Below are 11,751 nucleotides of genomic sequence, written 5' to 3'. Positions count from 1 at the left end.
GCGGCCGGCCACTTTTGTCCCCGGAACGGCTAAATGCCACAGAGGTCCAATCTTGGCAACTTTTAACCATTAGTGGACTTCAGCTCCCAGAATTCCCCAGCCAGCCTTGCATGGGTTTTTTTCCCCCTCCCATTGCAGAGAAAAGGATCGTAAGAGAGTAAGCGGGGCCCAAATGAAAAAGGAATGCATTAATGCCAGGGAATTCAGGGAGTTGAAAGGACACACATCTTAAAGGTTGTTTGAGGCTGGACACCCCGAATTCAAGCAAAGGCCAGGTAACAATATGGCCTCTCTTATTCGAGGGTGGCTCGTAGAACCCGGCGCTCGTAAACCCACACGAATGATGATCTGCGGGCAGCTGGGGAGCACCAGATTGCTTGCCGAGGCATCCCCCTGTAGCCGAAACTGCAGGAGAGTCCAGGGGATTTAATGAATGGCCGGCAAGACCCCCCTCCCCAACCGCCAGGAAGAGGGTGGCCAAAACAGTAGCCCTCCAATGCAGTTACACAGTGGACCCAAGCCCAGCCATTTTCCCCCTTCCCCAGAAATGGAGGGCGGAAAAAAACCCCCCAAGGCACTTAAAAGCAGCGGGCGAAGGCAGCCCTCCTCCCCCTGCGCCAATCTTATCACAAACCTTCGCTCCTCCTTCCTTCCTAACGGACGACCTATGCAAATTTTCACGTGGCTCTCGCTAAGCAGATGAGGGTAATGGCGGTTGTGGTGTTTTTCCCCCCCCCCTCTCCTTCCTCAACGTGCGATGGAAATCTTATTTTTGTTCCCCCTTTTTTGTGTTTTTAGACAGTGGATCCTTTTTAATTTTAATTTTTGGCCCCTTCTTCCCAGTAAACGTGGCTTTAATATTTTTAATTCTTAGCTCGCAGTGTTTTTGGGTTTTACGTGACGCGAACTTTAAAAAAAATTTCTGTTCTGTTTGTGAAATGAGTAGCACAGGCCAATCTCCTCGTCCTATTCACTTAAAAAGGAAAAAAAATATATGAGAAGACCAACGAGCTGTTTAAATCAAAGCGGTTCCTTTCATGGTATTACTTGCTAAATGCACTGATTTCATAAGTATGTGGATTTTTTTTTTTTTTTGGAGTCTGTATATCATATAAGACTGAATCTACTTAATAAACACTGTATAACAAAACGGAACGGATCTCACCCCTTTTCCCAGCACGGGAGTGGAAGACCGGGTCAAAATTGGAATCTCTTGAATCGATAGAAGGGAATACAGGGGGGTCCTCGGCTTACGGCAGTTCACTTAGTGACCAAAGGGACAATGGCACTGGGAAAAAAAAGTGAGTTAACGACCACTGTAGCCTCCCCATGGTTTTATGTTTGGATGCTTGTCAACGGACTCGTATTTACGACGGTCGCAATGTCCCTGGGTCGCACGGTCAACTTTCGTGACCTCCCCGACGAGCAAAAAGTTCCACCGGGAAAACCAGATTCACTTAACGACCGTGTTACTGGTTTGACAATGGCCGTGATGCACTTAACAAATGCGGCAAGGCAGGTCGTAAAGCGGGGCAAAGCCTCACCAGTTTCTCACTTGGCCCACGTAAATGTTGGGCTCGATTGTGGTCATAAGCGGAGGACGGCCTGCATTGGTAGCTTAGGGTTGGGCCTGGGGGAGGGTCCTGGGGGCTTCAAACTACTTGGAATACAAACTACGGGTGTTTGCAGACGATTTTAAGTGTTTATTTTGGAAGAACCACAAGCAACTGGGCCGAAATTAGTAGAACAAATAGAAGAATATGGAGAAGCCGTAGACATTTTCATGGCCCAGCTAGATAACGTCATCCGTGCTGAAAGGGAGTGGGATTTACTGTTTATATAGAAGCTTTATAGAAGTATTGCCTTAAATTACATTATATACTAGCAGGGGTTATATGCTAAATGTTTGTTTAGCCATCCTCTCCCAAAAAAAACATTCCCACCAACATTGACAGGGAAAGTGACTTGTATGTAAACAGAGAGAAACAAACCCCCCTTCCAGCCCTGATGATGTTACCTAGTTGGGTCATGAAATGCCTGCCACGAAACAAGCCAGCTCAGAGAGCGCTAAGGACCCCAATAGCCCCCGTCCTCCTCTCCGCAAACTTTTGATTCAAACCACGATCAGGTTACCTGGCTGGGCGATTAATGAATTAATGTCTGCGGAAAGCAGCCCAGCTCAGAAAGCAACAGGGAGCCCACCGTCTGGGGGGGACGGGGGTAATCCCGGCTACGGCCACCTGGAGAAATGGGGGGGGGGTATTCTCTCCCTATCGACTGGCGTCTCACCCCTTCCCGTCACCTTAAGGTGAAAACAGCAATGGGCGTGTGGATTTTCACTCGTGAGTCTGCTGCTAGCAGAGTGTTTACTGGCCCAATGCCTTTCCTGTTGCCAATGAGGAGTTTTGTTCAGCAGATACATTCTCATCCTACCCAGAAATATCTGCCTCTACCTAGGACTGAACTCACAGCCTCCTGACTGTGAGGCGAGAGCTCCACCTCCAGGCCACCAAACCACACAGCAATTGAAGTTCTAATGCCACTGAAAAGGGGAGCATGGCTGACGACGACCGTTGTAGCCTCCCCAGGGCTACGGGATCAAAATCTGGACACAGGGCAACTGGGCCACATTTACGACGGTCGCAGTGTCCCAGGGGGGACACGTGATCGAGCCCCCTTTGTCACCTGGCAAGCGGAGTCAACAGGGAAGCTGGATTCATTTAACGACCGTGCTGCTCACTGTAACAACCACATGGAGTTCACTTAACAACAGTGGCACGGGAAGGTCACAAAAAGGGGGCACAACTCGTTTCGCTTAGGAAATGCGTTGCCGCCATTAAATGGAGCACTCCTTGTTATCTCCTCACCCAAGGCCCGGAGCGCACGCAAGGGGCGAATAAAGAGACTTTCTCCTTAACCATAGAATGGGGACACTCTGCAGGCCCAGCGACTGAAGGAAGAGATAGCGGCGAACTCCGACAAGCCGCTCAGCTCGACACGTCGAGCTGAGCGGCTCGTCGGAGTTCGCCGCTATCTCTTCCTTCAGCCGCTGGGCCTGCAGAGTGTCCCCAAGACGTTTTGCGCGAAGGGCAAAGAAAACAAAAGCCCCCCCACAATCAGAGGACACAAAATGGGGTGTTGTTTCTCCTGTCCAAGAGGGTGGGTTTTGTGGGGTGGTGGTGTACGTTCAGTTTGGTGGCGGTGTTTGTCCCCCCCCCTCCCTTGTCCACAACACAACACACACGCACACACACACAGATGCCGCTGGGAAAGGAGCCCTGCGAACGCCAGGCGTGAGCTGTCAAATGTTTTTTTTTTATTATTATTTTTAAAATTTTTATTCTCCATACCACAAAGGGACATATAACATCAGGGTGGACCAGGATCTGCCCCTCCGCCCTCAGCCCAGGCCCCATCTGTACACAGCCCCGACCTCCTTGGGGGAGACGGAGGGGTGGGTGGGTGGGTGGGGGGAGCAGGGGTCAGAAGAGGGGAAGCCCCTTCTTCTTTGGTAAGCAGGTTCAGACCACCTGGGGAATTCTCGCTCTCTCGCCCTTCACGCGCCTTCCCTGCGCAGGAGGGTCGCCTCCCGATGGTTTCGGCCGGGAGCAAACCTGCCTGCGGACCCCAACCCTTTGGGGATTGGGGGGACGGGGGGAGAACCAAGATTTTTACGCTGCTTCGTCTACGGTGAAAGCCAAGAGGTCAAGAGGTAGGTAGGTCAAGGGAGGGAGATGACCTGGGGGGACCTTTGGGCCCTTCCCCAGGGGAAAGAGAGGGGGAGGTGGGCTCCCTTCTCACAGGGTTGGGTGGTTTCAACAGGAAGACCCGGCCCAAGCTGGCCTCCGGGCCACCCCCGCTTCCCCTCTCTGCTTGGCTAGACAGGACAGAGCAACAGCCACCCCCCGTCTGGTGGGGGGAGCGATTCGTAACCGACACTACTCTACAATGCAATACTGTGGGTAGCCTGGAGGGAGGGGGGGGGAGAACCCCCTCCCAAAAGGATTTTTTTTTAAAAAAAGAAAAAAAAGAGCTTTTTATGTACAGAACACCCATTTTACAAAAGCCCGGCCGAGTACTGAGTACAACGGATGAAGAAGAAGAAGACATGATGCATAGAAGGTACAATGAGGAGCCAAACATTTCCACTTTTGTTGTCGTTTCTTTACACACCCAAGAACAAAAAAAGGAAAGGAAAAAAAATTATATTATAGATTTATATTTATATACGTATGGGTTTTTTAAAAAACAAAACAAGAAAAAAAAATATGACACCGCTTCAAAGAGTAAAAAAGTCTTCCCGGATGCGGGGAAGGAAGACGCCTTCCGGCCTCCACTCCTCCATCTGCGTGGCGACTCCGAAAACCCCGCGCCCTGCGTTTCCGGGTCGACCACCGAGCCCAGCGCTGGGGGGGGGGGGGGGAGTGTGGCGGTGGCAAGGAGAGAAAATGGAAGACAAGATTCCGCTGGGCCTTTCACTTGGTCTTCCAACACGGAGGTAAGAGGGAGGTCAGCTCTTCCCCCCTCCACAGACTCAGCCCACGGGGAAGGGGCTCACGGCACAAGAAGGGTCCGAGGCCGGGCACCAACGGGCCAAGTCTCCAACAGAGTTCCTCGTCAAGGGTGGGGGGGGAAATCAGCCCTCCGAAACCCGCCTGTCTCCATGACCGACTTGCCACCCCCAGCAGGGAAACCCAAGACATACAGCGTCCATATTGGCTTTGTTAGGACCAGAATCCTTTGCATATACGGGCGTTCCTGGTCGCCGGTGTCCTCCTCCTCCTCGCCTGCTCAATGTACAGCTTTTGATCCTTCCGTGGGCCGCCAGTGTCATCTGACCACGAGGCACAGCACGCAGAGCTTGGAGGGGCCGATACAGTCGTCGTGGCAAAAGGCTCCGCAGCCCTGGCACATGATCATGGCTTTGAGACTGCAGGAGCACTTGAGGGAGAGCTCTTCCAGGCCTTTGCCCGTCTCGGCAAACACCTGGGCGGAGAAAGACAGCCCGCCCCGGGAAGAAGCCGTCAAGTGGGCTTTGGGGCCGAAGGTCCCGGCGTTGCCATCCAGGTTCCGGGGGAAAAAGGGGCCGCCGGGCGAAGAGGCGTAATTCAGACGGGAGGAATTCAGCTGCAGCTTGGAAAGCTTCCCGTATATGGCCTGCTTGATGTTGAGCTGGGAAGGGAGGGAGGACGGCTCCAGGGGCTGCGCAGGCCCCTTCCCCGGCTCCTTGGGCAGCTTGAAAAAAGCCAGGTCCCTCCCCAGGGGGAAGCCCTGCCAAGTCTCCATCATGTGGGGAGGGGCCTCCTTCGGCTGCTCCCTCTTCCTCTGGGCCGAGGCCAGCACCTTCTTGTTCTCCGTTGAGCCGCCATTCCTCTTGGAGGGCCATTCCTCCCTTGCGGGAGGCAAGCGGGATCCGGGGGCCATCGCCTTGGCCGGGGGAGAGACCAGTTTGCTGTGGGAAAGCATGCCCCACATGGGGAAGGGCTCTGAGCCGTGGGGCTTCTGGGCCTTGGCTGCTGCCCCGCCCGCGATGCCCGAGCCGAAGACCTTCCGGCCCAGAGCCACGGGGGTCTTCTCTGCGGGGCGGCTGCTTGGCTGCTCCGGCCCCAGAGAGGCCGTGCGCAGAGGGAGCTTGGGCCCCGGGGCCGTCTTCAGCGTCTCCTCCAGCTTCCTGATGCCAGCCGTGGAATCTGCTCTGGGCAGATCCGTTTTATCCGGACGAGGGCAGGAAGAGGTTGGATTCTTTCCCAGATTTGAGAGATCTGTTTTCGGAGACTGGCCGACGGCTTGATCCAGGGATCCTGGATTTGGAGTCTTCTCTGGAGGCAGGCAGGCCCTTTCGGCAGAGTCCCGCAAAGGTTGGGGGTGCACGTGTGGTCTTCCTGGCTGGGTCACTTGGGCCGGTCCCCTCCCTGCACGGGGCGTCCTGCACGAGGCGGTCATTGCTCTTAACCGCCTGGAAGAAAGGGCAGATTTCTGCCGGGGGCTTGTCCCGAGAAAAGGCTGCAGCTGCCTGGGAAGAGGCTGGCGGGACGCTTTTGGGAAGCAGACCCTGGGGGACCAAGTGTCCCTCCAGGGGCTTGGCTGCTGTGGCGGACACAGGCTGGGGGACACCCGAGCGTGGCCTTTCCTGGATTGCGACATCAACCGGGGGAACTGATTTGGCCGTGGTGGGGATAGGAGCGGGCAACCTGGTCCTGCAGGGGGAGTCGACGACCCCAACATCCAAAGGCAAATCTTCCCTGCTTTCCAAGATGACCTCTCTACGTCCCTCCGGGCGTCTCTGCTTGGACCCGCTTTCCCTCTCTTCAGCCTGGCGACAATCCCCGTTTATCTCCAAGTTCTCATCGGTGAGCTCAGCATCCAAATCGGAGGCCGTCTCTGTGGTCTCACTCAGCGGACTCTGGGCTTCCTCATCGCTGCCGGGGCTTGGCCCTGTCACGGCCCGTTCTCGCCCGGTCTCTACCTCCATGTCCGAGGGTGCCGATACTGGGGACAAGGGGCTCTCACGGGCGCTCGTATTGAAGCAAGGAGGGAGCGGGCCTGTTGTGAGTGGGGAAGCGTCCCCTGGGCTGCTCGGGGCCCCTCTTCCGGGGACTGGGGTGGCACCCTGTGGTGGGAGCTCCACAGGGCTGGGGTCCTCTGGAATGCCCTCCCACGCAGGAGAGCCCAAAGCCTCCGAGCCAACTCGTGTGCTGCTCTCGGAAGCCAGGTCACCTCCCGGCCCTCCTGCCTGCTTCTCCCTCCGATGAGGATGCTTTCGGAGTCTCCTAGCCAGCCATTGCTCTGCTGCCTTCCCACGGGAGATTCCCTTCTGTCCTCCCGATCGCGGCCCTCCAGAGGAGCATCTTCTGCGGAAGGTGAAGGTCTGGGATCATCCAAAAGGTGGCCAGGATGACTGGCCGGCACTTCTGTCGCTCTGCGATCCGAGAGGCTGCCTTCCGAGGAGTCCTCCGGCTGGGCAGCGGCTTCCTGGGAAGGAAGACTCGCAGCCTGTCTACCCTGCTTGAGCTCTCTTTCCCTGGCGGGTTCTGTGGCCCCGGAAGGCCAGCTCGCTTCCGGCCCCTGCCAGCCGGCGGCCTTCCCGCCTAGGTGGGAAGGCGGCAATAGCTGTGTTCGCTGTAAATCTGACCAGCGCTTCCCGCGAGTTCTCTTGCATCGCCAGTGCTTGGCCCGGTGGCTCCTGGGTGGGCGGAGCCGGCTGCTGTTGCCGCGACCACCACCACCGCCTTCGTCTGGGCTCCTTCTGCCGCCTCCTCCTGGCCCACCCCCACCTCCCAATGGTGGAGGCAGGAGCAGCAGCCGCTCGCTGGACTCGGCCTTGCAAAGGACAGGCCTCAGAGTCAGCAGCGGCTGGGCTCCCCCTTCGGTCCGGCCGGCCGGGTTCTGGATTGGGGATAATCCGAGGGACATATCTGGTAGGCTGTCTGACCTTTAACCACCCAGGGGGGTTTGATTCGGGAAAGTTGAATCTGGAGAGAACAAAGAAAAACAGGGGCGTTCAGAGGACGTCCTGTAGGAGGCCTGCGCGTTAAAAGCCCCCCCCCGCCCCCAATTTGCAGAATTATATACTCTTTATAAGTATTTAATTTTTAGAGGAAGCCTCCCTAGGACTCGAGAGGCAGAAGCATGCTGGGCGAGGCTCCTTTCCCCAGGAATGCTGGGGAGTGTAGATTGGGAAAGGCCTCCCCTTCGCAGAACTACAACTCCCAGATTCCCCTGGGGGAAAAGGCTCGGAGACAGGGGGTCTTCCTTCCTGGCTTTAGCACTAGAGGGCAAAGCCACAGCGGGACCACCCTCCGCTACATTATGGTTGATGCAACTGTAAGGGGGGATTTTTGGATTTGCAGGAGAAAAGATGGGATGATTAACCCAGCTTATTTGTTTAATTTGCGTCTCACCTTTATTATTTTTATAAATAAATCAAAGTGGGGGAACATACCCTAAGACGCCTTCCTGCTGTTTTCCTGTGTGTATTTGGGCCAATCATTCTCTCTCAGCCCAACCCACCTCTCAGCAAATGCACCCCAGCTGGCTTTCATGACTAAGGGGGTACTAGAACTCCCGTCTCCTGGTGATTGGCTCAAAGTCACCCAGCTGGCTTTCATGCCTAAGGCAGGACTAGAACTCTCTGTCTCCTGGTGATTGGCCCAAAGTCACCCAGCTGCCTTTTGTACCTAAGGCAGGACTAGAACTCACCAGTTTTCCTGGTTTCTAGCGTGGTGCTTTCACCACTAGATCAAACTGGATCCCCCCCCTGCCCCTGGCTTTCCTCTTTAGATCCTTCCATTGCTCCCCCTGCCAGACCCCACCTGAGATCATTCATGCAGAAGCCAGACCCCCCCCCCCCCAAGAGAGCCCACCCCCCACTATTCCTCCCCTTCCGTCTGACCCAGAGGGAAACCCACACCGGAGCCCGAGCTGAAGGGAGAGGGGAGAACAGCAGCAAGTCGCCCCATGGCAACTTGAGTCCGAGGCCTCGGGTGAAGCCCGGCAAGTACCACCCCCCCCCCAATCCACCCGCCGAGGCAGGGAGCAGCTCCCCGCCCCCCTCTTACCCGGATGGGAGGGACTTTAGGCTCCTCTTTGGTGGGCTGTGGCTTTTCTGGGTGAACACTTTCAATTGTGTTACGAAAGGACTGACGGTCCTCAAGCCGCGGCTTCTTTTCGGGGAAAGAGGGGGAGGCGGGCTGCTCGGAAGCATTTCCTCTTCTGCTGCTGATCCTGCGGTCCCAGAGGCAGGCTGGGAATCCGCTCTGGGGTTGCCGCCGCTGCCACAGCCGCCGCCGCCACGGCCTCATCCACCTTGCTCAAGACCTTGGTCACTTCCGGGGACATCTCGGCCGAGGGAGCTGCCCGGCTGGCTTGGCACTCGTTCGTGGCGGGATTGGCCTCTCTCTCCTCCGCGGGCGTGGCCTCCGCAGACGACAGTGGCGAGGAGGATGCCTCTTTGGCAGGGGAGGAAGGCTCCGCTTCGCGCAACTTGTGCCGGTTCCGGCGGTTCCGGCAGCGTAGGGAGCGCCTCTTGAAGTGCCCGTCAGGCTGGTGGGTTGTGGGCGTGCAGGGTGCCCTGGCGGGGCCTTCCGGGGAGGCAGCTGTGGTCCTCTTCTCTGCCTCACTGGGGGCCGACTTCTGCTCTTCCGTGGTCAAGCCCAGCCTGCAAGGGGAGTAGAATGGAGTCAGTTGGCAGCTGATCCCACCAGCCCAGGGGCCCCCTCCGAACTTGGAAAACCTTACGAGGACTTCAACCCCCCCAATTTCCCACCAGCGGACTGTACCATCTTCCGTAAGGATTTGCGACTGGCAGGCTGTCGGGGTCCTTGAGCCACTTGCTACTAAGGAAGGCCTTCCACTTGGCTGCTTTAGCCAAGGGGGGTCCAACTGTGGTAGCTTTCAGACTTTCGGACTTCAGCTCCCAGAATTGGAGCGACTGCTGGCTGGGGAATTCTGGGAGTTGAAGTCCACCCATCTTAAAGTGGCCGGGTTTGAGAAAGAGCGCATTACATCGAATGTGTGTTTTACCCACAAAGAAATCAAAGATAAGATTGGTATAGATCTATTTCATAGCTGTTTAGCTCTCATCAGCTAGCCATTCCCCTTCCTGGGATTTGAACCCGGGCTACTTGGGAGTGGAGCGGTATGTGCCCTCCCATAATCGGGTAGGCCAGGTTGCCCTGATTAAAAAACAACAACAGTGCATTAAATCATTAAAAACAAAAGCTGGTTTGTTGTTGTTGTTGCACTGAGTCCGTTGGTGAAAAGAAGAGGGCTGTGTATTGCTGCCCTGGAATTATTTCTGTGACGGCCCTTTGCTTTAGCCAATCATGGGAGCCTTTGATACTTGTGGAACTACAACTCCCAGAATTGGCCAGAGAGCGATGGCGGGAGTTGAAGTCCACGAGTCTTAAAGGGGGCAAAGATTGGAGACCTGCGCTGAACGGAAGAAGCTTGGAACCCCCCCCCCCCCCCGGTGAAGTTTTCCTGGGAGGAACGTCTACTACAGTAATGCGCTCTACATGGGGCAGCCCTTGAAGAGCATTCGGAGACTTCAGCTTGTCCAGAATGCAGCCGCGCGAGCGATTGTGGGTGCACCTCGGTACACCCACGTGACACCTATCCTCCGCGAGCTGCACTGGCTGCCCATTGGTCTCCGGACACGCTTCAAGGTTAGTCATTACTTATAAAGCCCTACATGGTATCGGACCTGAGTATTTGAGAGACCGTCTCCTGCCAATTACTACCCTTCGACCAATCAGATCCCACAGATTAGGCCTCCTCCGGATACCATCAACTAGCCAATGTCGACCCCCCCCCCCCCGGGGGAGGGCCTTCTCTGTGGCTGCTCTGGCCCTCTGGAAGGATCTCCCCGTGGAGATTCGGACCCTCACCACCCTTCAGGCTTTCCGCAAAGCCATCAAGACCTGGCTGTTCCAGCAGGCCTGGGGCTGATGAGTTCCCAGCCCCACTCGAATTGTTGATTCTTGTGTAGTTTTTAATTTGTCTTTGTATCCTGTTTGTCTCGTTTGTTTTTGTATTGCCCCCTTCCCCATGTGTTTGTTCGCCGCCCTGAGTGCCCCCGGGAATAGGGCGGCATACAAGTATAATAAATACAAATACAATACAACGTCGCAGAGGTTATGCGCTGCCCAGCCGTGTTTCCAAAAGGGCCACTTACTTCTGCCCGTAGTAGTCCTCGAAAAACCGCTCTTTCCAGACTTCCGTTTTCTTTTCCTTCTCCATTTCCTGCCTGATGCGGACCTGCATCTCGTGAGTAAACTCCCCTGGAAAGGAAGGGGGAAAAAAAAATCAAGTGTTTATTTGGCTTTGTAGAAACACTAAAAAAAGAAACACACGGAAACACAATGGTTAAAGGCCTGGAGACACATGAAGAAGGGCTGCAGGAACTTGGTCTGGCCAGTTTAGAGAAAAGGACGACTGGGGGGGACATGATGGCAGTCTTCCAGTATTTGAGGGGCTGCCACCACGAAGAGAGGGGGTCAAATTATTCCCCAAAGCACCGGAAGGCAGGACAAGAAACAACGGATGCAAATTAATCAAGGAGAGAAGCAACCTGGGATTAAGGAGAAGCTTCCTCACAGTGAGGACAATTCACCAGTGGAACTGCTTGCCTCCAGAAGTTGTGGATGCTCCATCGCTGGAGGTTTTTAAGACGAGATCAGACAGACATTTGTCTGAAATGGGACAGGGTCTCCTGCAGGGTGTTGGACTAGAAGATCTCCAAGGCCCCTTCCAGTTCTATTGACTGATTGGTTCATTGAAAACTGACAGCAGAAAAAGACCCAGAATCCATCCTATCTGCCCTTTGAGGGGTTTTTTGTTTCTCTTTTCTTTTTAAAATATTTTTATTAAGCAGTTTTTTTTTAAAAGAAAACATTTTTACACTTTCTTTCTGTACAACATTTCCACATCGGTACACATCCATTATATATGTATTTCTCTCCCCTTATTTCAAGTTCTCTTTGTCTAATATATACATTCTGTAAATTACAATCCTTCATTGTGTATCATTTCCATTTATATGTTTCATCTGTACGTATACATTGCTAATTTCTGATTCCTAGCAATAGCAGTTAGATTTATATACCGCTTCATAGGGCTTTCAGCCCTCTCTAAGCGGTTTACAGTCAGCATATCGCCCCCACAGTCTGGGTCCTCATTTCACCCAGATATAGATAGATAGATGATAGATAGATAGATAGATAGATAGATAGATAGATAGATAGATAGATA

General features: G+C 54.6%; 1 protein-coding gene across 1 annotated transcript in view; it reads right to left on the bottom strand.

Annotated features, from left to right (window-relative positions):
- Window positions 1–3,294: 3,294 nt before the first annotated feature.
- The window catches only part of ASXL1 (ASXL transcriptional regulator 1), a 43,719-nt gene continuing 35,262 nt past the window's right edge, over window positions 3,295–11,751 (bottom strand). Inside the window, 8 exon segments of the mRNA XM_087703148.1 lie at window positions 3,295–5,889; window positions 5,891–6,464; window positions 6,467–7,278; window positions 7,280–7,408; window positions 7,410–7,472; window positions 8,559–8,696; window positions 8,698–9,157; window positions 10,676–10,781. Of these exon segments, the coding sequence (XP_087559274.1) occupies window positions 4,831–5,889; window positions 5,891–6,464; window positions 6,467–7,278; window positions 7,280–7,408; window positions 7,410–7,472; window positions 8,559–8,696; window positions 8,698–9,157; window positions 10,676–10,781 (3,341 nt within the window). The 3' untranslated portion in view covers window positions 3,295–4,830.

The sequence above is a fragment of the Thamnophis sirtalis genome, unplaced genomic scaffold (genome assembly GCF_051295495.1).
Source record: "Thamnophis sirtalis isolate CommonGarterSnake01/CBP01778 unplaced genomic scaffold, rThaSir2_p1.2 scaffold_26, whole genome shotgun sequence".
In the NCBI taxonomy this organism is placed as follows: Eukaryota; Metazoa; Chordata; class Lepidosauria; order Squamata; family Natricidae; genus Thamnophis; species Thamnophis sirtalis.
Note: the sequence above shows the minus strand (reverse complement) of the source record. Positions and strands in the feature narration are given on the sequence as shown.